General features: G+C 49.1%; 7 protein-coding genes and 1 non-coding gene across 8 annotated transcripts; 2 read left to right on the forward strand and 6 right to left on the reverse strand.

Annotated features, from left to right (window-relative positions):
* Positions 1–109: 109 nt before the first annotated feature.
* BO85DRAFT_452405 (phosphatidylinositol-3,5-bisphosphate 5-phosphatase) lies at positions 110–3,390 on the reverse strand. The gene has a single exon (XM_025660815.1). The coding sequence runs from the start codon at positions 3,305–3,307 to the stop codon at positions 221–223; it is 3,087 nt and encodes a 1,028-aa protein (XP_025512456.1). The 5' UTR covers positions 3,308–3,390; the 3' UTR covers positions 110–220.
* Positions 3,391–3,692: 302 nt separating this feature from the next.
* Positions 3,693–4,913, reverse strand: BO85DRAFT_427618 (DUF3632 domain-containing protein). The gene is made up of 2 exons (XM_025658163.1): positions 4,472–4,913; positions 3,693–4,320 (listed from the first exon to the last, which is right to left on the reverse strand). Exons 1-2 carry the CDS (start codon positions 4,860–4,862, stop codon positions 3,881–3,883), a joined length of 831 nt encoding a protein of 276 aa, XP_025512457.1. The 5' UTR covers positions 4,863–4,913; the 3' UTR covers positions 3,693–3,880.
* A 2,288-nt stretch (positions 4,914–7,201) lies between these two features.
* BO85DRAFT_378961 (TPR domain protein) lies at positions 7,202–8,911 on the reverse strand (the record flags this gene model as incomplete). Its single annotated transcript, XM_025656319.1, has 1 exon — positions 7,202–8,911. One exon carries the CDS (start codon positions 8,909–8,911, stop codon positions 7,202–7,204), a length of 1,710 nt encoding a protein of 569 aa, XP_025512458.1.
* Positions 8,912–9,884: 973 nt separating this feature from the next.
* Positions 9,885–12,655, reverse strand: BO85DRAFT_104946 (potassium ion transporter). Its single transcript, XM_025653810.1, has one exon. It carries the CDS (start codon positions 12,417–12,419, stop codon positions 9,891–9,893), a length of 2,529 nt encoding a protein of 842 aa, XP_025512459.1. The 5' UTR covers positions 12,420–12,655; the 3' UTR covers positions 9,885–9,890.
* Positions 12,656–13,785: 1,130 nt separating this feature from the next.
* Positions 13,786–16,009, reverse strand: BO85DRAFT_104966 (MYB DNA-binding domain protein). The gene has a single exon (XM_025653811.1). It carries the CDS (start codon positions 15,600–15,602, stop codon positions 13,926–13,928), a length of 1,677 nt encoding a protein of 558 aa, XP_025512460.1. The 5' UTR covers positions 15,603–16,009; the 3' UTR covers positions 13,786–13,925.
* A 3,672-nt stretch (positions 16,010–19,681) lies between these two features.
* Positions 19,682–20,900, reverse strand: BO85DRAFT_104971 (uncharacterized protein). Its single transcript, XM_025653812.1, has one exon. The coding sequence runs from the start codon at positions 20,810–20,812 to the stop codon at positions 19,850–19,852; it is 963 nt and encodes a 320-aa protein (XP_025512461.1). The 5' UTR covers positions 20,813–20,900; the 3' UTR covers positions 19,682–19,849.
* A 296-nt stretch (positions 20,901–21,196) lies between these two features.
* Positions 21,197–21,268, forward strand: BO85DRAFT_t230. Its single transcript has one exon. It is a non-coding gene; the product is annotated as a tRNA-Met (tRNA).
* Positions 21,269–21,772: 504 nt separating this feature from the next.
* BO85DRAFT_427631 (metallophosphoesterase family protein) lies at positions 21,773–24,031 on the forward strand. Its single transcript, XM_025658164.1, has 3 exons — positions 21,773–21,972; positions 22,045–23,420; positions 23,473–24,031. Exons 1-3 carry the CDS (start codon positions 21,958–21,960, stop codon positions 23,735–23,737), a joined length of 1,656 nt encoding a protein of 551 aa, XP_025512462.1. The 5' UTR covers positions 21,773–21,957; the 3' UTR covers positions 23,738–24,031.
* Positions 24,032–24,035: the final 4 nt, after the last annotated feature.

Here is a 24,035-nt window from a genome sequence, read left to right on the forward strand (position 1 = left end):
AGTATATTACTATTACTACTACTACTATTCAATGAATACACGATGGACGCCATTATCAAAACCCTCAAGTCAGTGAGGACTGTCTATATCTACTACTAGCACAACTGTATATCGGGCTCGATTGGCCGAAAAACAGAAAGTACGATCTGGATTGACTATAGAATTGATTTGAATTGTATCCGTTATATAATCATGAACGACAACAACGCACGACAGGAGGTTACATATCAACCCGCTGTTTGAAGAGACTCTTGCCCCTCAGCCATTGTCGATAGCGCTTATAACGTTTCTTTTCATAATCCTCGGCCACCACAGTCAGGCCTCCCTCCGAGACATTCAAAAACTCAGCATAATCCGCAAGGTTCTCTTCGGCATTAGCTTCCAGAGTGGCCTCCTCTACGTTGCACTTATTTGCATATTCCAGTAAATCCAGACTGGATTCATGCTCACGAATAGAAGTGGCAGTCAACTCGTCTTCAGAGGTCACAACAAGTGGAACCTTCAAAGGATGGTTAATGTAGCGTTCGTATTCTTCTCCTTCTGCAGCGGTCACAGACGGGTTTAGCGAGTCGGTCACCAGCTGGCCAAGAGTCCACTGCGCAATTTGCGTTTTGCTCGGGGTCGTGACCGTCGACTCCTGAGAAGAGTGCATGGAACTGAAGGAGTGAGGCAGTCCGAATGATGTAGATTTCATAATACCTGCAGACGGTGGTAATTTATCAGCGGAAGGCGGCTGATGAATCCAGTTGTAGCTGGACTGGGATGTTGCGCTACCGAGTTGTGGGCGGCCCGCTGGATCGATCGAGGTCTTAAGCGGTTCCTGGATCTTGACGCTACGTGGTGGGTGTCGTTCCCGGTTGATCTGATCGTGGGGGATCCGGGGAACAAACGGACTAATGTCGTAGGGGGCGCCGGAACCAGGCCGGAATGGAAGATAGCGGAGCGTTGAGTTCATTTTGTAAGAGAATATTTTCGAGAATGACGAGACGGCTAATGGCCTATAGTACTCGAGCCAGTAATCGTCGTAGTGTGAGAGAGGTTCCTTTGGAGGTCGCGGAGGGGGTGGCACTTCTTTTTCCTTCAGATTCTCCGGAGTGTACCAGCAAATGTAGTTGGGACGCCTCTTGTTGGACCAGGATCGCGGGTCAGCGTGGTGCAGGTAATAATCGGTCGACAGATCCCACAGCATCGGTTGTCCTTGGGAAAAGATGTAGTTCCCGAGGAACAGATTGTAGGCTTCCTGGCGCTGGGCATCGAGGAATGAATTGTTGTAGTACCGTTTGAAACTCTCCACCATATCGCGAGAATGACTACTCCACTGGTTGATCTTGCGGTATGTGGCCATAGTGTTTACCAGATGCGAGCCTCCGTACTGGATTGCAATGGTATCACCGTGGTCGTGCCACATATCAGTAAATAAGTTGACAGCATCGGTGTCGTACTCCACAGTCGTTCCATCAATAATTCCCAAAGCGTGAAGTTGGTATCCCAAGGCGCGCTTTCCAATAACGAATTGAGCAGCATTTGTACGGTCTAAACAATCGATGCAGTTCGTCCTCGCGATGCCATTTTGCAGACGCAAGCCAGACTCTGCATCATATCCGTTCTTGAAGAAGCCGGTCTTTGGAACAATCTCGCCCGCGATATGCTCTAATGTTCCAATGACGTCTTGGTCTCTGCTTTTTGCAGCACGGCTCATGTCCCAGGGCTGATAGATAATCTTCTTATCCTCGGGCAGGAACTGGTTCAGATACTGGATGGCGTTCGTGTACTCCTTGAGTAACTTGGACTCCCGTGGGGTTCGTTCTCGCGATTTTATCAGGTTGAGCACATAAACTGGTGCGCCGTATCTCTCAAAAAGGTTGTCAAAGTGTAGTGCAGCAGCGGAGTAGAAGGGGTCAACCAAGTTTAGTTCAATATCAGGTTTGGGAGACACCCCTGAGTTTTCCTGTGTCCAGTAGAGCGGTATACTCCCACGGTGTTGCACGTAAGAGGTGTACAGCGGGTTAGCATAGAGATTTGGACCGGGAGAATGAAATGACGTGGCTGTCATCTCGGACACTATCTGCTCCGTTTCAACATCGTTTGCTACATAGCCTAGATCGTTCGCGCCTCTCTTCAGGAATCGGGCCCCTGCGAAGAACCGAGAGCGTCGCGCAATGATCGTGATGTAAACCAACCGCCCGTACACTGACATCTTTGCCTGTTCAACATATCCATGAATGATTGGTAAACACCATTCCCAAGGATTTTTCAACGTTTCGAGGGCTGGCCCGAGAAGATGGTGATTCCAAATGAACATCGTATTGTAGTCTTGCTGAAGGTGTTTCGGGTGTCCGTCCTGGTTGGCGGTGCGTTCCCGACAAATGTTGTGCTGCAAAGTGTGGGTGATATCGTAAGAATAGCTAAAGTAGAAGGATCGGGTTAGATCCAAATTATTTAAGATGGCAATATACCTCGCCTCCTCCGGGTTCTTCTCCGGGCGGAGACGAGACGAGCTTGAAGTCGTTAACGAGATGAGCTCCGTTCCATCGATCTGATAGACATAGTGACCTCCAAGCATAGCAACCTGGCTTCTCTTGGTCACCAGAAGCATGTAGTAAGCATCCGTAAATCGTATAAACCCCAATAAAGCCCATGCACTGCACTTCAACTTCAACCCTCCCGACCGTTTATTTCCATCATCGATCGTATCCAACAACTGGCTCATCTCCCGCTTGCTGTAAACAATATCATCCTCTGAAATGCTGAGGTCCCCGGATTCCGACGTTCGATCGATCTTGAGGATCCTAAAGCGGGTATCCGACAAGTCCATTCCCACCATGTAGAATCGGGTGGCTGTCTCGTACAAGGAGAACTTGTGCATGCGATTGATCCCTTCCTCTCCTCCGGTGTCGAAGAAGGCCGAGCGTTGCTTTTGCGCCGAGGTGGGCGTAGAATCCCGCTCGAAGGATGTTGCAACCTGGGGCTCTTCATCTCCTGCCTCCACCCCATCTTCACTCAGGGCAGGTACTGCGGGGGATGCATAATGTAATGGGGTGAATGGGGAGGCTGCGCGAGGTGATCGGAGGCCATCTTCGTGATCGATAAAGCTTCGAGGGGCCGAGTCAGGCTGCTCTTCTGGGAACTTGGTGCTGGAGCCGGAGGTAAACGAGGCATCGGCGTAAGGGAGGTGGAGATCTGAGGTGGAGTTTGGCGAACTGGTATCTATCAAGGACACCGCTCTGGAGGACTGGTCGTCCAGTGGACCGAGGCTTTTGTCTTCCGCGGCCTCGCGGGAGAGGGACACTTCATCCAGACTCTCCATAATGAAGGCAGAGGCTGGTGAAATCCCGCACCAGCATCATATGTATTCTCGGTTGTTAGCGCGCAGCGCCTATGCGAAAAGATAATCGAAACGGCGACCAGAGTAGTAGTAGTAAGTGACGTCGGACGCGGGTGGGTGGTGGGGCGATGAGCTTCACGTGATCGCAAATCACCCCAATGAGGCACCGATCAGATCTAGCCCTGTTAACTAAGTAACCATCATCCAGCTCAGCCCAACGAAAAAGCTCAGATGATGGAAATAGCATTATACAATGGCATCAAATGCCTACTACACTGAGAAACTTTCTCGGGTTTACGAGAATAAGATTTATGTTGGATGAAGACATTACTGATCACAAAAGCACTTATACGCACTCGGCAACATGCAACAGTCCTGATCAGGCGGTTATTACCCCATGCATTGATACCTCCCGTAGAAAATTGTGATCTAAATTGCAAGCTCCACATTATACTTGGCCAGTATTGTTCTCACAACTAGTAAGAGTAGATCTGAAGTGATCAGTACTTCGACCTAAATACATCCACAACTCCACGACTGGATATATGGGCAATCTCACTCCCCACGTTCCGCTTTCTCAATCTCTGCCAACGCCTTCTGTATCATCTCTTGCGTACTCACCCGGGAGAAATGAACCTGCGCCGCCTTCAAGCCATCCTTCCAAAGATGCCACTTTTCCATCGTGAAGCGCGGTCGCGGAGGAGGATCATCGGCGTCTCCGAATGTTCGTTGGACCTGACAGTTCTCCCATATTCGCTGACCGGCGTAGATATACCAGATACATGAAATACGCACGGCCTCTTCTACCAGTAGATCACTCTCCTCAAACGTTTCTCGACACGCCCACAGCGCATATAGTGATGCGTCAATGGCATGGCCGAGATGGTCTGCTTTCGCGGTCAGCTGCGCCATAAACGCATTTCGATTCTCCCACTCCTGGAGTTCGCGTGGAGGATACTCCTTCCGGGGATCATCGTCGACCTTCTGGGCGTACTCTGTACGTGACGCCAATTGCAGGGTTAGCCGTGGAATCAACCGACAATAAGAAAGCAAGAAAAAAAGCAAGAAAAAAAGAAAGAAAGAAAGAAAGAAATAGAAGAACTCTATAAGTGAATAGGTGAATTTAAGTGAATAGGTGTAACGTACTGGGGTCGTATGTGAAAGAATACATATCCCTCAAGTAGACCCCGAGATAGGGGAGTTCAGTCCATAACTTCATGCCCTCTGACGTTGGCTCTTGGCCCGTATCAGGATCGACAATCTTGGTGCGTTGAAGATGGGCAATGAATTCGATAAGCTTGTGCTGCTGCGCAGCTGGAGTAAGATTCACAATTTTCACAACCGTGACCATGGCAATCCATGTGTGTGTGCCATCGATTTCAGTCGGGGGTTCCCCTCCCTCCTGGTGTAAGACCTCGCGCACCCGAAGCAGATTTTGGACTGCCTCGGCTGGTGAGACACCAGGATTATGTACCAGCTCACTGATGACTTGGTATTCCGGTCGCGCAAGGAACACTTCGCCGAAGCCTTCCATCATGAAAGGGTGTTTCGAGGTTTCAGGAAAGCAAGGTCAACGACACCATCTGAGTGGTTTAAATAAAGGATGTTGGGGCAAGCTGGGCTGGCGGTCAGCACTAGTAGCCGGGATACCTGATCAACTCAGCAGCCAACAAATAACATCCTTCATGTTCCCAACACGCCACTTTTCCCTGACATGCTTTCAATTCAATACTTGCCTATTTCTGCTCTTTCCAAAGGCCAACCACTCAAGCTAACTCGCCAGCAACCATATGGTCAGATGGCCAGAGTCAAAGCCAAGATAGAAAGATGTAGGAGCAGAAGTAAAAATAGATGACGGCAGGAAGATATGCAGAACGACAAGACACTAACTCCTCTTGACATATATGGTATTACCATATTGAAGCAAGGCCTGGTTAAGATATAGTACACATCTATTTTAGGTGCAGATAGAATCGAAAGACAATTTTACTAATAGCACTACTAACAGCACTCCACTAATTCCAGATCGAGTGGAATAGGTTCAAGTACATATTCACTATATTTGCAACCAATAAAACGAACTGCATATTTGCAACCAAAATAAGGGAATATCCAGCGGTACTAGGTAATCAGTGCCAGTAAATATTGGGCAAGGATATTGTACACATGTGATCCATCAGTAATCACACCGTCCCATCAGGAGTCGCTTGCTGCTATTATGATTACTTTAATGAAATAGGCTAACATGATCACTCCTATGCTAAACGAGTACAACGGTCCTATAACGGAAAGTCATCATCTGAGGGATAATGATTCTAAATATCAGTGGCTAATTAATAGTGTCTACAGTGTATAGAAAACTGACCATTTTAGAGAAGATCAAGACTAGGAAGGCATATATGTTCACCTGCTGTGGTTCCTACATTATTATGACAGAGATAGAGGTGTAGACACCGGACAACATATTAGATTGGATCATACAATCATGAACGACTAAAGTATTATGTGAGAAGTAACTAAACGATAACAGATGTCGAGAAAAACAGGAAGAACTATGAATGCTCACGCCTAAAAGAACGGAGAAAGACCTCGAGGAACAGGTATTTCGTGCAGTACTAATAATCAAAGATAAGAAGATACGCAAGACATGAACAAAGGCCAAATGTATACTATCTACATTGCAAAGCTCTTATTAACATAGTGGCAGACGGAAGACACCTGACGAGCATATCTTCCGTATATCCTCATTCTCCTCGAAATTTCAAGGTGGCGGATTTTTGCCGTTGGGTGGGATTTCCGGACAGTGTGTTACATACTAAATTTTCATGTTCCGCACTAGCTTGCATATAAAGGCCAGAATCTATACATCAGAGGATCTTGATAGCAGTGATATTAGCTGGAAATGTTGCTAAAGACCTTATTGAGCACACTTGTTTCTGACAGCAGGGCCCAGTAGATTCTTCATAGAGGGTTTCTATGTGCTACAAGACCTATGTCGCGTTTTTATTATATGGGCCGACAATGTGGGTGGGGATGAGTACTGAAGTAACTGAACTAGGGATTACGGCAAGGTATGAGAACGATAAATCAAGCAAGAGAGTCGGATTAGATCTGCACCTAGCTAAAAGGTCGTCCTGGCTCCTGGCGTTACTACTTCCGAGATTGTCCCAAGACCTGTCTGGTCTGGTTCCCTGCTTAGGACATGGAGTAGTCCATGAGCTTGGCTACCAACGCCAGGGCCTGCTGAGTGAATGTCTGGATTCAGGCAGCCTCCGCTTTCAGCTTCAGGTGAGCCTTCACGTGTTTGGTGAGCCTCCGATAGTGAATTAGAATAAAGTATATATACGTGATGACGGAGCCAAGTTGCTAATCTCGAAAGTCGGCCCTTGTCTTATGCTGAGCAGCAGAGTTGGATGTGAGAGACCATAGCAGTGTTATGGCAAATCAACGCAGAATGGATGCGAATTGTAGGCTTGTCCGAAGATGTACGGGAGTAGTGTCAGCCCCTGCGCACAGAGGAGGGGGAAACGGTCAGAGGCGTAAGCCTTTCCGACCAAGCGAATACCTCTGCACGAAGCGTCGTCTTCAATGAGCATTTCCTGATGGCGACGCAAGGCTTATGAGGTTGAAAGCGACTATCAGTTTCAAATAATCACTCCCCGCTACTGAGGCAGGTGTCAAAGCCTACCCGGCGAGAGTCGTAAGACTGACATTCGGTAAGGTCTCATCTCAGAGTCGCTTCAAGGTATGGTAACTCGCTGATGGTCCTATAAGGGAGCTGCAGCCTGCGTCTATCCTCGTCTCTTCGAGCAAGCCTGAGAAAACAATTGATGGGGTATATCAATCTAATGTAGAACCAAACAATGAATATACTGTCTAGAACCGAGCGGCCGGCGGTTTAGTTTCTTGCGTAGTACATGATCCCGCATTTCCCTGACGACAATAGCACGACGACCTGATTGGAACATCGGCCGTTGCAACTGCCTGTTTCAAGAAAGGCTTCACGATTTGAGCTTCAGCCGTTCGCCCCAGCCTGTTCAGGCATTCGTAGTATCCATGCAGCGCCCATACATTGTTCGGGTGCTGCCTCGCACGAGGCAGCGTGTCGTCAAACCCAAGATCAGCCTGGTATACCGCTGCTGCCTCCTGGACATGTCCCTGTTCTAGCAGGAGCGCACCGTACGCATGACGGGTCGGTTGCATCCACCCCCACGGCTCGTCATACGGTAACCCATCATCCAGGGTGATAGATCGCCGTAGATGGGTAAAGGCCACATCATAGTTGCCACGGCGATACTCGAGCTCCCCATCCAGCATAGCGTCAGCCACGGCCAAGATGTCCAGACACTTGTTGGTGAATAACATTCGGCTGTAGGGTACACGCTTTACAGCCTCCTTAAACAGCGCGCTCTGTTGACTCGCTTCATCTATCCTCCCAAGCGCAGCCAACGCCACTCCCTTCCCGTACTGGATCATTGCAGTGGTGACACAATATAGCTGCGTGTCATGCGGGTATTCAAGGGCAAGAAGATCCTCCCAACGTCCAAAGCGAATCAGGACATGCACCTTCATACTCACAAAGCCTTCCAGCCAGTCAGCCATAGGCGGGGATTCGATACGCAGGAGCTGCTCTGGAATGGATGACTCCAGACTCTTTACCGTGTCCAACGCAACTTGCGACTGCCCCGCAAACATCGCCGCATATACTCTGAAATGATAATCATGCGATCGATATAGCGTATAGAAATTGACTGCGCCCTCACGGGCGAGGAACTTCTCATCTGCTCGAATTGCGTCCGAGTTCGATGCAATTGCCCGTCGATAATCACCACAGAGAATGTCCAAATGCGATGGCATATGATTAAGATGGCCTGCATCCGGTACTAACCCCCGCAAATGGTCTGCTACCCTGAGTGCTGCTTCCGGCTCACTGGACATCTCCATTAAGTGAATGTATAGATGCAGGATTCCCGGGTGTCGTAGAGCCTCGTCCTGGGTCAGCGCCAGATCTAAGACTTTCTTGATTTGCACAGTATGCGCGTCAGCTGCAGGCTGACCAGTACGTAAGTCCCAGAGGGCCCATGGAGTTAAATTCATGAGAGCATCCGCATACAAAGCCACCACATCTAAATCATTGGGAAAGCGTAAGTAAACAGATTCCATGGCGTCAGCGTACTCCTTATTCCAGCCGTTAAAGTCATCGGGAGCCACGTTCTGAGGGTATCGGTGTTGCAGGGCTGCGATAAGCGCTGCTTCCACGGGCTGGGTGGTTGTGGCGTGCGTCTGGGCCTCTGCGACAGCTTCGTGGGTACGCTGCACGGCGACCTCGAGGTCCTGCTCGTCGAAAGACTGCCAAGTTTTGTTGTAGTTAGGACCCAATGTGTATGCAAGACCCCAGTATGCCATCGCACAGGTCGAGTCATGTGCGATGGCTTTTTGGAAACAGTTAGCCGCTGCTTCGTGATTGAAGGCATAAGTCCAGATGAGACCGCGGTCGAACCAGAGTTGAGCCTGAGGGCTGGAGGTGGTCACCGGTCGGCGGAAGGAACCGAAGTCGTAATAATCGTCTGGTTCCTGGGCCGACATGATTGAGGAGCTCTGAAATTATTACAGCAAAGCAGAGCTAAGTAGAGATACGTAGGTGGCTTGCCGATGCTGTTCCTGAAGTTTGAGGGGGGATGATCCCGTAGTAATACCAATAGTAGATGGTGAGTAGTAGTAGATAGTTGATAGGGAGAATGTCCCCGCTATCGAACCAAGGTTCCCAGGCTGCAGGGAATAACAATAGTCCGAGGACGGTCACATAACTATACCATCACAACCTGTTAGTCTACATGGTAGATTCCATCATTGACTGATGATCTTGGAAAATGATGGTATAATTTACGAAAATGCGTATCCTTCGTTCTACGACCCAGTTTTTGATACAAGTACACTGCCAGGGTTATATAGAGACTATCGAGACAGCATTAATCGCCATAAGATTATACAGCAGCAAGAACAGAAACAGTATTCGATGAAGTCGAGAAATTCAACACTTTCGACTGCTAAATGACGGGCGCGAAGCGTGCTTCTATTTACTTTTCCGAAACATCAGGGCCAAGTACCCAGGACGAAGACTGATAGCTTGTAGGCAACTTGCTGTGTGCCGGTGGCAAGGAGTAAAGGTAGAAACTGGCTGTTGTTACACTCATTTACATTCTATATCTTTCTCTAGTGTTGTGTTCGGTTCGTATATGTACATAAAAATTTGTATTCCGTCTGCTCAGTGATCCAATCGTGTTTAGCATCATAATGTTGCGTCAGGTGGCCAAGTAAAGACTGCATGGACAGCATCTTATATAGCAAGCGGGATCGATCAGGTCAAAGAATATGGCCCTTTTCCTCGGTTGGAGGACCAGTAAGGTACCTGACTGCAGAGCAAATCCTTAACTGCTATATATCACGAGACGTCTGGCGTGGCCCGCAAGTTGCCGAGGTGGGAGGACGAGACAAAACAGACAAACGGACAAGTTCCCACCCAAGTCTAAGAAGCAAAACTATGCCACCATAACCAAAATACTTTTCAGCGCTGCGAGCGCTGTGACCGCATGGTCGACTGGCGACGGATGATGTCGCCATGGTTCCATGTCTGGCTTGCGCGGTCCTTCGGATCGAGACTGGTAGAAGCCCCGTGCTCCGGTCGACCCTGGGATTGCTGGCGGTCCATGGACATCTGACTAAGACTAGAGGTGCGACGGCGCATGCGCCGTTCTGCGTCTGCGATCTCATTCTGATTCAAGGATTCCGAAGGGAGAAGAATCGCGCGGTCCAAGGCATAGGGCAGGCCACGATGACGACCTCGGATTTGCATCGCAATTATGACCAGCTTGGAAAGAACCTGAAACTGGCTGGAGAAGGATGCATTGACTCCGGGATACCCGAGCGAAAGACCAACGGTGCCATATGCTGAGACAACTTCAAACAGCACGGACCACACTTGGAAGGAATATTCATCTTGCTGCTGGAGGCGCTTGCCTTCCACAATAGTGATGATGAACAGGCCCAGGAACACATACCACAGATCAAAACTGAGCTGTTTGCGCAAATGCGCTCCGATATAGCTGGGCGGTGTCTGGTTCTCATCCGACTCATCATCCTCGGTAGAGGCGTAGATGCCTAGACTCTTTTCCTCGTATACGTTGGTGCGTCGTAAGGAAATGGCGATGGGGAACACGGATATGTACATCATGATCAAGTAGGACACCTGCACAGCCGGGTGTAGGTCTGATACAGAGATAACAGCCAATCCGGCGGTTCGAGTACAGGCGGCCTGGAACAGACCGTCCACGATACGGATACCAGTGGGCAGGGATGTGACGACCGAATCATTCAAGTCCAGAATAATGAAAAAGATCAAGTCGATGCCATTCAAGGCCACTAGAATCGCAAAGAGCCACCACGTGGCATTCCTCGGAAAGAGTAGAGTGAAGCATCGGCGTGGATGATCCAGCAGAAAGCGGAGTTCCTCCCATAGCGGGGTTTCGGCACGAGTCACTTTGGACAGAGCCCAAATAATCAGGCGCAGCATGCAAGGGAACCCTGTATTCCCGATAATGATCAAAAACGTCATAAGCAGGAGCGGGAATATTGCTTTCTGGAATGATGATAGTGAGTCGGGCGTGAGAGTGAAGCCGACATCGTTGAAAGCCGATTGAGCCATGAAAATGGCCCACCAAGGGCGACCCTGACCGATTTCCTCGACCACCTTGCCCCAGTGTGTGGTCATAATCCAGGGCACGAGGCACAGGATGCCGAGAATGTGGAAGAAGGCATAGTAGGAGATTAGTACTACTGCCAGAGTCTTCAATGCCCGATACTCGATCCCGCCGAGCTCGTCACGTTGTTCCTCGGTCAGGTCGACAAAATTGGAGTTCCGACCGACCGTGGCATTCCAGCTGAGATACGGCTGTGTTGACCGTTCACGTTCCTGCGTAAGAGTGCGGAAAAGATTGTGTAAGGTTGGTCGCCGCGATGTCAAGCGACCCAGTTGCGAGGCATCGCTATCATTCTTTGTTTCACGGAAAGTGGGACGTGTATCTAATCGGGGGAAAGTAGAGTTCCGCGTCCTCGTCCGAATCATATCTGGCTCGTTAATCGTGATATGGGGCCCGTCGAGTCTGCGCGGCCTATCCTCGTCCTGATCCTCGTCCTCGTCGTCCTCATCCTTGCCATTCTCGTCTTCTTTGCTCATATCACATGGGCTGCGCTCGGAACTCGAGGAGTTGCTAGACGTGCGAACAGGTCGATTTGTCTCCTCCTCTTCCTCCTCCAACACCTGTGGTGCGCCACCGTTGTCATACTCCCGAGGGCTAGGTATCCGCAGCGCACCTTTGTTCCTCCGTTGATTCTCCAGGAATGCAATGTGATGTTCTGGGCTCAGCTGAGCCGGCACACGAAGGTTTCCTAAACTATTTCCCAGTCCAATTGCTAACTTTTGATTGAGGGCATTGTTCGCATCTTCGCCCAATTTTTCGGGTGGATCCCGCGCGGTGGGAGACGCGGGGGGCGAGTCCTCGCCGGATTTCTCCTTGACCTGCTGTCGGCTCCCCGGCTGACCTAGTGTGTCGCGCAAGACAACGATAGACCGACCAGCGACCCCAGCTTCTTCCCGGGAAGAAGACTGACCATCCTTATCTTCGCTTATGGTACGGAGGCGCGAGCGAGTATGGCGAAGGGCGCGCGCATCGCTAACGACATGCTGAAATCGCTTTTCGAACCAATAGAGACGCACAAAGACCAGCACAGTGTGAATGAAGATGGGAGTGGTCAGCATGGAGACCACGTACAAAACGATCTGCTGGTAGGTATGCAGTGTATTGAGGTCGACGGTGTTGAGACCGCTCTGGGTGGCGGCGCCGGCCGATAGGAAGAGGGCATCGGTGTAATCTAGATTAGCCCCTGGATAGATGATGACTGAGGAAAGCAAAGCGGTGGCGATGATATAGACATAGTGGATGAGAACAAAATTCATGCGCAGATTCTTTAGCCATGGAATGCGGGAGGTGAAGCGTGAAGTGACCGAGGTCGCCCGCCGCAGCACGGCGGAAAACATCCTGCGGTTTCACCCGCACCGACTGGGACACTTTGAATTTGCAGGGAGGAAAACTGTATCGGTAGGAGAAGAACGGATGGGAGAGTTCGAAGAACGAAGGGGCTGCCGAATGAAGACGGAAGCTTGCCGATCAATATGTACGAGGAGGAAGGAAAAGAAGACGCAGACCCGGCCAAAGTCGCTGCAGGTCAGAGACCCACAATCGCAACAGCACTTTGAGCTGAGGGAACGAGGATCAACATGATTTGAGGAGAGTTATATTGAAAGGAAAGAGGGGATGCTGGAGGCCGGGCGCAGATAAGGGGACACAGAAAGGTCGTGGAGAAGAAAGAGAGGACGGGAAGCCCCGAGATGCAAGAAGACAAGACAGGCGAAACCAGCGGCGGAGGGGGGGGATGACGACTCGGTTGGATGGGATGGTCTAGGTATGATAAAGTGGCTAGCTTTGAAACCGAGATTGCTAGGCCTCCACTATGTCGGTGAGCACCCACTTGAAATATGTGGTTGCTGTGAAAAATTTCGATTGGAAGCTTGACAATCGACAAAGGAAGCCAGGATTGGCGCAGCAGAGAAAAGAAAAAAAAAAGGTATCAGCAGAAGAAACGGAGGGTAAAAAGGCGCTATGCCGATCGGTCGAGGGCGGAATTAAGAGACATGCTGTCCACGGACAATTTCATTGGAGCCTAATCAGCATCTCAGGACTCTATCTCGCAGGTTTTAACGTTGGACTAGTCCCGAGTAGCACACGGCTTGTCTTGACCTGACTTTGTCACGGGGGAAAAAGGAAACGCGGGTTAGTCTGGCCAGCAGTCACGTGAATGTCTGCCACTTCTCTGCAGCCGGCCATCGATCGATCGATCGATCAATCTACTATCTACTATTTACTATCTACTACCTGTCTATTTGGATACAGCAAATGGAATTCAAATAAGTAATATCGCTCCGTGTAATCTACACAACTTTCTTTCTTCATGTACACAGTTCTTCATTCCCTTAAAACCCACCGTACATTGACGGCAGGGGACGCAGATCCCATCATTTTCCGTGACATCTCCGGCCCCTTTGGCAACTATCTATTTCTAGAAGGACGTCCGAAAACGGCGCGTGCCGCTGGCTAAGTTCTGTTGCCTTGTTCCGAAACGCCAAAAATTGACCCAACGCATCACGGAACCCTGGCCCAATACAGGTCACCCACAAATATCCGCTGCCGTTTCCGATCCAGTACATCTTCTACAATGTGAGCATTGATGATTCGATGAGGGATCCATCAAATGACACAGATAATATCGGAGATGTCGGGCTTGGCAACAGGCCTGGTTGAAATGTTGCTCGGTCCGAGTGTTTGCTAGCTGGCTTTTCTGCTGGTGTCTCGGTATGCTTGCTGGTGTGATGGTAGGCTAAGAAATCGCTATTTGCGGATTGCATCGCCTCTTGAAGCGGAGGAAGCGGTTTCAGAGTGAGTTCTTTCGTTGTTCACTTCCCCCGTGCAAGGGCATCTCTCCACATTCACCGCCGTTGTCTTTTAAGGCTTCCATTGCGCTTGTGTCCCGAAGACTGCTTCTTTCCGGACGACTGTATTGAACGAATACTACCGGTGTCATCATCAGAAATTGATTTCTCTGCTTCGGACTCGGAATTTGATTCTTCTGATCCGGAGATGGAAGTATCCGGGTCGGGCTTATCGCTGTCTTCCTGAGAATGGACTGGATGGTTCACTTTCTTCGGCGCAGTTTCAAGCGACCTTAAAGACGAACTGTCATCAGTCTTGGACGTTGATCGATCCAGACTGGAGATTTTGTCGCTCTCGGTTCCTTCTTCCCCTGATTCGTCATCGGAATCAACATATTCGGAACTTTTGAAGTGCTTGTTTGATTGGCTCTGAGAAGGCGTGATTGATTTCGATTTACCTCGACGCTTGGGTGGTTTTGCCTCCACAACAGGGTCGTAGAAAGCATCCGGATTCCCCATGCTACGCCGAGTCAAGACCTTGCGCCTAATCTTGCGAAATTTGTCTCCACACTGCTGCCTGGAACGGCAGTTTTCCATGCGGTTGCTGATTTCTCCCCAAGAAATCTTAGATTCATCTATCTCATAGATATCCCGGCCAACTTCATGGCCCAGGTTCTTCATATGGGTCCACCAGTCCTGTAGATACTGTAGTAGTGCACCTACTTCCCATTCAGACCAGGGCCCTCGGTTCATCGTCTGGCGATGTTCGAGGTGATTTCTCCATCGCTGTATCACGTCGTCATCGCTTCTACCAATCATTTTGGCGATGTGAGCCCACCTGGGCCCATGGCGCTCATGAAGCAAGATAAGTTCGGCATCTTGCTCGGCAGTCCAATAATGTGGCTTCTGGGTTGTGCATTGGAAATGTCGTCTCATGAACCGATAAACCGATCTCTTATCGCGATGTGGGATAATTTCATAGATGTTTTTCCAGAAAGCCACTTTGGTGGTAATATCCGTGGGACAAGGGAAGGGATTCGACTTGTCCCTTTCTGAATGCTGAATCATGAGGTCAAAGGTGTCGCTTGCCATGCCGTGGGTGGTGCAGAAATCTAGCTTGAAGGATTCCAGAGCTTTAACTTCTTCTGGCGTGAAGAAACCGGTTGATTTATTTTCTTTCCCTTTGCTGGCATCCGAACCGCGTTTGCCCTTTTTGAAATCCACCAGGCCTTTGAAATTCTCGGAAGGTTGTTTTGATGCTGTGTTCAACTTTGCTTCCGATTCCTCCTGGGCAGATCCTTTCTCTTGGTCCTTGCTTCCTGGGTCTGGGGCGATCAAATCTTCTGTTCCTGGGGAAGACGAAGTTGAAGGTACATCCTGCGTGAGTACGTCGGGCTTGTGCGTGGCCTTGTCTGCTTTGCCGTTTTGTATCTGGCTTCCTTTGGACTCGCGGACCTTCTTGCGCTTTGACGGACGATCAGTGGATGTATTATGCCGCGATGATAGAGACGTTTTCGGTGAAGCAGGCGATATATTACGGTCTCCAGTGGTGTTATTCAAAGCTCTCCTCTTCCGTCCAGATGTTGTATTGTTGGATTGTAGCTTCTGCTTGGCGCCATTTAAAGGTGTTATAGGGGTCGAAGGGATTTCCAATTCCGATCGATTCTCTTCTTCGGAATCTTCGGGGGCATTCTTACGCCCTGGGGAAGTATATTGCGAAGACGAGTTGCCCATTTCGAGTTAAAAGAAACCAGCCTCCCAGTGAAGTCTGAAGACCTGACAAAGAGCTGTAGAGACAGCAGAAATTATCTGAAGGGAGTGAATGGGAACAATCTGTCAGACAAAAAAAATTCAGAAAAAGTCGCCGAAAAAAGCTTTGGAGCGGCGCGAGCGGCGCGGCGCGGCGCGACTTTTGGCGGTGCCGTTCAAGCTTTCTTTAGCGGAGAGACATTCCATCCATTACCTGGTAAGGGCGGTCAAGGTTGATAGTTCTAAGCTCCTGTCACACGTCGCATCCTCTGCCTTGCTTCTGCGATTGTGCAGCCGGCACTTTTTCCTGGGAGAAGAAGGCCACCAAGGAGTCTTTCGCGAAGGGAAAGAAGTGGTCACTTAGGGAGAGAATCGCTACTGCCACCCAGTCGAACCTCGGTCTGACTAAATTTCTTTTTGCTTTTTTCTTGATGGGGTTTCCCTGTCAAGGGCGGTCAGAATGGCGGGTGCAAAAGACGGGCAGAAAGATGCCGGGATGTACTAGGCAACTGATTTGGATATTAGCAGTGACACCATCCAAGAAACAGCACAGACGCTGATAAAGCCTATAGGCAGAGGAGCTGTCACCTTTTCAGCTCCCTCCAGGCTATCTTGCAAGCCTTCAGCACGGTGCAGTTCACCCATCCTGCAGTCTGCTTCTTTCCTTCCTAAGCCACCTGAAAAGTAGCAGTGATGTGCAGGTTGGGTTTTCATATCCCGGGCTAGGTGAGCAATGTCCACTCCTACTATATGGTGCTTTCTTGCCAAGGAGCTGTTCAGGCTCGTTTCTATCCGCTCTTGTGCGCTTTACTGCTGTGTCAATGATATTATTATGAGTCAGTCACGTCAGCAAGTACTGTAAGATTATTTACGACCCAAGCAGGAGGTATTACGCAGAGCCCTGGAGAAGGGAAGCAGCAAAGTCGGTCATACACAGCAGAATGTGTAAACAGATAACAATCATGGGAGATAATAACAACAAAAATATCCCAGAAAATAGATAATAGACAGGTAACATGTTTTATAATAAATGTGATAAGCAACCGCCGAGTTCGACCAATCAATCATTCGCGATGGCTAAGCACAGCATGGGCCAGTGTACACACCTTATGCTAATAATGCTATTGACAAGTCAAGATCAAGATGAAGAGGACTAAGCTCAATGCATGAGTTGCTGATTGCTGGTTAGGAGATCACTAGTCATAAACCTTGTACCGAGTTCCAGATCGAACTCTCAAGTGCTGTGTGATAGTGATAGTGTTTGATGAATGCGACTGTGTCACCAGTCTAGGTACCTTCCATTCAGTCATCCGTCGCTTCCCAACTACCTCACAGTTTCTAAAGGTTTGTGAGGTGATGTCGAGTGTACTCTCTTTCAAGAAAAAAATTTCGTTACCTTTCTCCCTCTAAAGTATACCCCAGTGATCAAATGAGACCGGCGTAATGGAACGTCTTTATCCAAGCGATAGAAGCCCAACATGTACTATAATTTCACCCCTTCATCCTTGATGTAAATAGAATGAATCAATTCAAGAAGGCTATGTATTTTGGCTTTTCTCTGGATTCATTTGATTGTACCCTTCTCAAGGCTCAGGATCTCTCAACCTTCACTCCCTTCACGCCACCTCCTACCTTTTCCCCCAAAACTCCTTACTCACAAGAGATCATTACACCGTGCAAGGAAGAGCACAGCTTTAATATCGAGAATCCTTCTGGATCTTAAGAAAGGGTTCTTCCTGAAGGAACAGCAAAAATTTCCAAATGCATTCAGTACACTGTCCCTGTGAGTCATTATCAATGTTCATTTTATTCATATAACTTCTATAAAAATTATAATCGAAAATGCCAAATGCATGACTTTAATGACTTGATAGCAATGATCTCCTTATTTGGAATAGGCAGAAGTACATTTGACTAGTATTGTCAATTACTCATCGATCTTTTGCAGGCCATACTTACTTGCTGCTATAGCTATATTGTTGACTGGAAAGCACATGTTCGAGAGGCCTATCCATGGACGATGTCGAGTATTGTTGGAGGGACCTCCTAGAGTCTGATTGATTATAAAGTAGACTTTCTGGGTGTGTTTATCCTTGCTCACACTCTCCTTCTCGGGTCAATGCCTCATATGCATTTCGTCACTAAATTGCCTCTCAGGTATTATAGTTTTGCCATGAAATTCCACGTGGTCTAGAAAGCGAATTTCAATACGGATGTGAACAGCGGAAAGCCAAGGTATTCCGGTCTGGTAAGTTCAATGTTGTCGGAGGTTAGGTCATTCTTCTAAGGGTGGCTTCCCTCTTTTTAATCCCGAAATTCATGATCGTACATTCGGTGGTAATCTACTGGTGGTAGTAGTACTATCCTGGATGAGCTTCCAGACAAAGTGACCTAAGCAAGAGGTTTAATGATACTAGTAGTGTATATCATACTTAAATCTCAATTATATGTATAATTAGATTTAGTATTTATCCTATGGATAAGCATGTATGATTCAAACTACTACAGTCCTTTGTATCCAGTTCGGGATATATAGTATCTCATAGTATATACAAACACTATATAGTTGCTGTACTATATCACAAATATCTTGGACTTAGGGATCGGCGACTTTTGTGGTACAATGAGAGACTCTACCTGTTCACCTACTATATACCAGGCATTTAGGTTCCCTTCCAGGAACACACGTTGAAAGAAGGAATAATAATATCACTATCAAACCAAGGCGTCTAATGTACAAATTTGGATGGTATACCTACATAACGGGCAACACACTGTCAGGGTACGTACAACAGTCCAGAATGTCGCAAGGTCAGAGTCTCATTTCCTATGAAAAATCTCGCTCAGGTAGGGGTAAACGGGATTAACCTGAAAGTTGCATAATTCGAAGGTGCAGCAAGCTGCGAGTTGTGGGGCGCAACTGGGCCAGAAGATAATACAGCTGCCAGCTGGCATATGCTGCCAAGAGGACCGTTTGCAGCAAGTTTCAGAAAAGGTGGGTCAATCAAGAAGGGGCTAGCCGTACGGCTGTGGGGACATATCCTTCTAGTTGATTAACTCTCATGCAGTCATGCTACTTGAGTGCTTCTGCTTCGTGCGGCTACGTAGGTATAAGATATGTAAGGTTCTTCACATGGAGATCCGACGGGAAGGCTAGATCGAAGGTGGGCTCTACCTAGGCCAGAACCACTTTGGACCATAGGCTATTGAGGTAACGCTGCCTAGAGGCCCCATTTACGCCCCGTCTGGGTTACCCGGGAAGACTAAGCCTGGCAGGGAACTTGCATTTAAGGAGCAGGAAGTAACTAGGAGCAGAGATAGACAATAGTGATTTACAAGTAACTGGTGAGCCACCTGCGACGTTGGTCCGATGCCATATAATTTCTTCGTGTTCAGCCGAGGTATAGACGGTCTGTAAATACGCGAAATTGCATTACTTAGTGTGTCGTAAACTTTGCGCCATATCAACGGGCACAGCGCTCTGGACTATTTTCTTGCTTCAGACAGTGAAGCACCTGCACAGCTAGCACCTCGTATACCGAGCTCGATCAGGCCAACACAGAAGTTATATTGCATCAAATATCGATATCATTGCGCAAGCAATCTTCAGCATTTCCTTTTTGGTAGCTGTACGAACGATGCCAGCGGCCGCACTAACATTGAGCACGTCGCACTTCATGCGAGGCAACGCAAGGCCGACTATGGGGAAGAGAGCCTCGGTCTTCAGGGTTGCATGAGCCTATCACCGTCGAGCGGGCATAGGAGGGTACCCTGTGAGCTTTCTCAGGTCCGTGTCGCTTGCCATCACGGCAGCTCACTGGGCTAAAAGAAGCTGGAGCCCGCAATTCAGCTCGTTCCTTCGAGCGAGTTAGGAAGGCATGAATTGTGTCTTCCATCGTTTTACTTTCAACAAGCAAAGTTGGGCGATTGATCAATCGAACGATATCAAGATCCTTGGTAATTGTCGCATGCCGTGTTGTATATATGGGACGAGAATATGAGTCAAGTATCGCGGATTCACCTTACTGAGGCGCGCTATGGAAGCGACGTTGGTGGTGTGCGTGTTGACTAGGATATCGCTTGCTGGATGCTGAGCTGACTCAATCACTTGCCTCTCATTGGCCTTGAATTGCTATGGGTTAGGGAGCTGCCAGCGCCCGCATTTCGGTTTGTCACCAGCGGAGCAATGACATGGAGAGTGGAATCCTGACAACCCATGTCATCATTTTCGATCAGCCCATCAAACCACCCAAAACCACGCGACCAACGCTATTGAGTTCGCTCTTGGCCTGGTGACGGCTGGCATCTTCGAATTCGCGTATGATCCCCGCCACCATAATCTTCCTTATCTTGGCATCCGCCTTGGAAAACATTTCCCCCAATGCGACAGTACATACTGAAGGTGTGAAGACTAGCGACACCAATCGGGTGTAACAGTCAATCAGAATATCACACAGGGTAACAAATGTTTCGAAATAGTCCGGTTCAAATGGTAACAATGGCGTCAGAAGATATGTGTATTCCTCGCCGGGGAGGAGCTCCGAAGCCTCCGTATGCGGAAACGATACGGTCGCTGCCGCCGCGCTGGCTGAGTTACTCGCCATTGACTTTAAATCCGACGGGTCACTGGATTGTATCGGTAGGCCGATTTCTGTGGCCGAACTGGTGCGGCGCGCTTTCGTGCCGGCGTGAGCGGCGCGCTTGAACATCTGTGGGATACGGGCGCGAGTGAGGGTGGAGGAGGAGGTGCCGTCGGGAGGATGCACTTGCTGAAAAGCCTCGAATTCATTCAAGAGGGTGTTGAGTGCGCGAAGGAATTCCACGGGTGTTGTGCTGACATCGAGAATCGGAGGCAGGGAGAGGCCCAAAAGAAGGTAATTGATGGCGCGACGGGCGAGTTTACGGGGCTCAAAGTATGGCAGTCGGCTGATATCGGTCCGGGAAAAGTGAACTGTATTGAACCAGTAGATGCGGCCTTCGTGCGCTTTCCGCAGATAACCCAGTGTAGAGATCCGTTTAGCGGCCATATCGTGGATGTGCTGATAGATTGCTGCTGCGCTTTGAGGCCCAAGTGATCCGCTACCACTCGTTAACGGGGGTGGCATTGACCCCACCGATGGGTCATGACTGATGCTGGATTTGGTGTCCCGGCGCGAAAGACTGGGGGCAAATGTCGAGGAAATCATATTGGACATGGCTATGTAGTTGGAGAAGGTTGCCTACCCCGGCAGAAACGTGGATTCCGTACTCCGTAGGCAATGAAGATACACGATTAAAAGGGGCTGGCTCAAGAAAGCGTACTAGTAGGAAGATCCGCGGGATCGGGAAGGAGATGGAATCTCCGTGCCACGTGACCGTGATTACTGCCAGGCAGAGACGGAGCTGGCGAGCCTGTAACGTCTGGGGAAAGTATGATGGGCTAGCGAATAAGGATATCATAAGCAGTAGTTCCAGTCACATAGATTACTGGTACGCGAGCCGATTGGGAATTAGCCTCATCTAAAACATGCTATAGATTAGTAGGCTTGACAAATTAACTGGATTATATATTAAAATTGAGACACTCAAAATATCCACCAAGCATGTTAGCTCAGGGGAAGAGCGCCGGGCTCATAACCCGGAGGTCCCTGGATCGAAACCAGGACATGCTATCTGTTTCTTTTTCTCTCTTTTTGCTATCGTAGCTAACCGCTTCTTTTTGTTCATTCAAAACATGCTAGCATAGGCTGTTCACGGTACCTAATAGCTCGGTATCCATTCTTACTACGGAGTACAACCAAGAGAATCCCGAGTCGCCGTGTTGCTGTCGAGGAGATTCCCCCGGTCCGTCCCAAGAACAGCTGATGCTTTTCAGCCGACATAGATTTGATTTTCATAGTTGCCATGGTGGTGGATACAGATGAACTGAGTATGTACGTACCGGTAGCATAACTCTATTTACATACCAGTATCCTTGAGTAGGTTATTCGAGGGAGTGATACACATATTATGTGGCAGGTGCCATCTATATCCTGAAAAGGACTAGCGTAGGGGTCTAACTGGCTATACCTGAATAGGTTAGTCGCTGACTATCACCCCGGCTGGCCACTGACATGTGACCGACCGCCTTCCCAAAGGGATTGGCTCCGAGCTGAATGAATGAATAGGAAGGATATCTTCCGGCACTTGACCACCTTCTTTCCCCTCCTTACGAATTAATGGCCCCTTGAGATGACCTAGTATCAGGTCTTCTCTGTGGCGAGCCCCAATACTTTCTTGCGGCTTTGTGTTTCAATATGCTTCTGCGCTCGGCCACTTCTTATTTGATTAGAACTGGCCAGGGGTATCAACTATTCCTAGCATGACACGCCGACTTGTATGTCCCTTTTCTTCTGATCATGGAGTGCTCCTATCAGAAGATTTTAGAGCTAATCGGATATCTCTATAGGTTCGAGCGGGCGTGCAGCTCGCGATTTTCGCATCTTTCATCGCTCTTCTCGTCGTGACCTTGGACAACAGGTTCCGTGTCCTTCCTGCCTCCATCCACGGCCATCTTCCATCCCACTATGCTGGCTTCGCCATCACCGATGTCACCATTGTGACTTGTTCCTCCATCAACGTTTTCTCAAACTGTCAACCGAGCCAGGAGTCCTGGTCCCAGGTCGAGAAAGACCTCTACCTCCGCACCGGCTGGACCTCAAGCGCATTTGTTCGATTTGAGCGAAAGAAAGAGGAAGAACTGCTTCCTACAGACAAGGTTGTTATTGACCTTAAAATTAGCCGACTTGTTCCCGAGTATTCGGAGGATCCTGAGGCCCAGGCAGAGACATGGGAGCAAAGACCCGGTGGTATCTGGCTCAAGCGAACCGCTAAGCGCCACGCGAGTGACTCTGGGAAAGCAATCACCGCTATCGATGTCCTCTTCGGTGCCGATGCAGTCGATCCGCGAATTGGCTGGGAAGTCAGGGATACTCCATTGCTACTGGATAGCCGTACGGAGGAACTGGAAACTCGAATCAGCGTTCGTCGGGGAGATCCTCCCAAAACGAAGAAACCAGTGCCCAGGATAAACGAGAATGGGCGCTTCAAGATCATGCAGCTGGCTGACTTGCATCTGAGCACCGGCCTAGGAGCTTGCCGTGAACCCGTCCCGGCTGAACCCGTTCCAGGACAGAAGTGTGAAGCCGATCCTCGGACGCTAGAGTTCGTGGAAAGGCTTCTAGACGAAGAGCAGCCTGATTTTGTTGTATTAAGTGGCGACCAGGTTAATGGTGAGACGTCGAGGGATGCCCAGAGTGCTCTTTTCAAGTCCGTTAAACTCCTTGTTGATCGCAAGATACCCTACGCGGCCATTTTCGGCAACCATGATGACGAGGGTAACCTGAAGCGACCGGAGCTTATGACTATCTTGGAGGATTTGCCGTACTCTTTATCTACTGCCGGCCCCGAGGAAATCGACGGAGTCGGAAACTATTATGTCGAGATTCTTGGCCGCGGAAGCACCACCCACTCCGCGCTAACCCTTTACCTTTTGGACTCACACTCGTACTCTCCTGATGAGCGGAATTATCGCGGGTATGACTGGATCAAGCCGAGTCAGATTCGGTGGTTCAAGAACACGGCTCAAGGGCTGAAGACCAAGCACCATGAATACACCCACATGCACATGAACATGGCTTTCATTCACATTCCATTGCCGGAGTATCGTGATCCCAATAACTACTACCGGGGCAACTGGACAGAAGCCCCAACAGCGCCGGGCTTTAACTCGGGCTTCAAGGATGCCCTCGAGGAAGAGGGTATCCTGTTTGTGAGCTGCGGACAGTAAGCGATGTCTTTTCCATCCATCCATGACTCTTTGCTAACCCGCTTTCAGTGACCATGTCAATGACTACTGCATGCTCAATCGAGATAACGAGGAAAAGCCGTCCCTGTGGATGTGCTACGGAGGAGGCGCTGGTTTCGGCGGGTACGGAGGATACGGGGGTTATGTGCGCCGCGTGCGGTTCTATGATTTTGACATGAACCCTGGCCGTGTGGTGACATACAAGCGGCTGGAGTATGGCGAGACGGAAGCCAAAATTGATGAGATGATGATTATCGACGGTGGCATTGTCAAAGGGCCCGAACAAGAAAAGTGAATTGGAGATTGATGCCTTTCCAAGGCGCTGAAGTGGTATTATTTCTCCTTTCTTTTTGAGCTGGGTCTCGCGAGACGCATCTGGCGCTGCTTTTCGGACGATATCATCTATTCGAGGCTCTTACATCTATTACTGGGGAGGCGTTCGTTCCTATTTGAGACTTAACCGGCGGGCATTCATTTTCTTTTCCTTGTATCATATTAGTATTCGATTCAAGCATCTTCAGGATGCGTGGGCCGCGATAGCAGGCAATTTCTCGAGAAAATTGATTATTTTTATCTTCTTTTCCTTCCTACTC

The sequence above is a fragment of the Aspergillus piperis genome (genome assembly GCF_003184755.1).
Source record: "Aspergillus piperis CBS 112811 unplaced genomic scaffold BO85scaffold_19, whole genome shotgun sequence".
Lineage (NCBI taxonomy): Eukaryota > Fungi > Ascomycota > Eurotiomycetes > Eurotiales > Aspergillaceae > Aspergillus > Aspergillus piperis.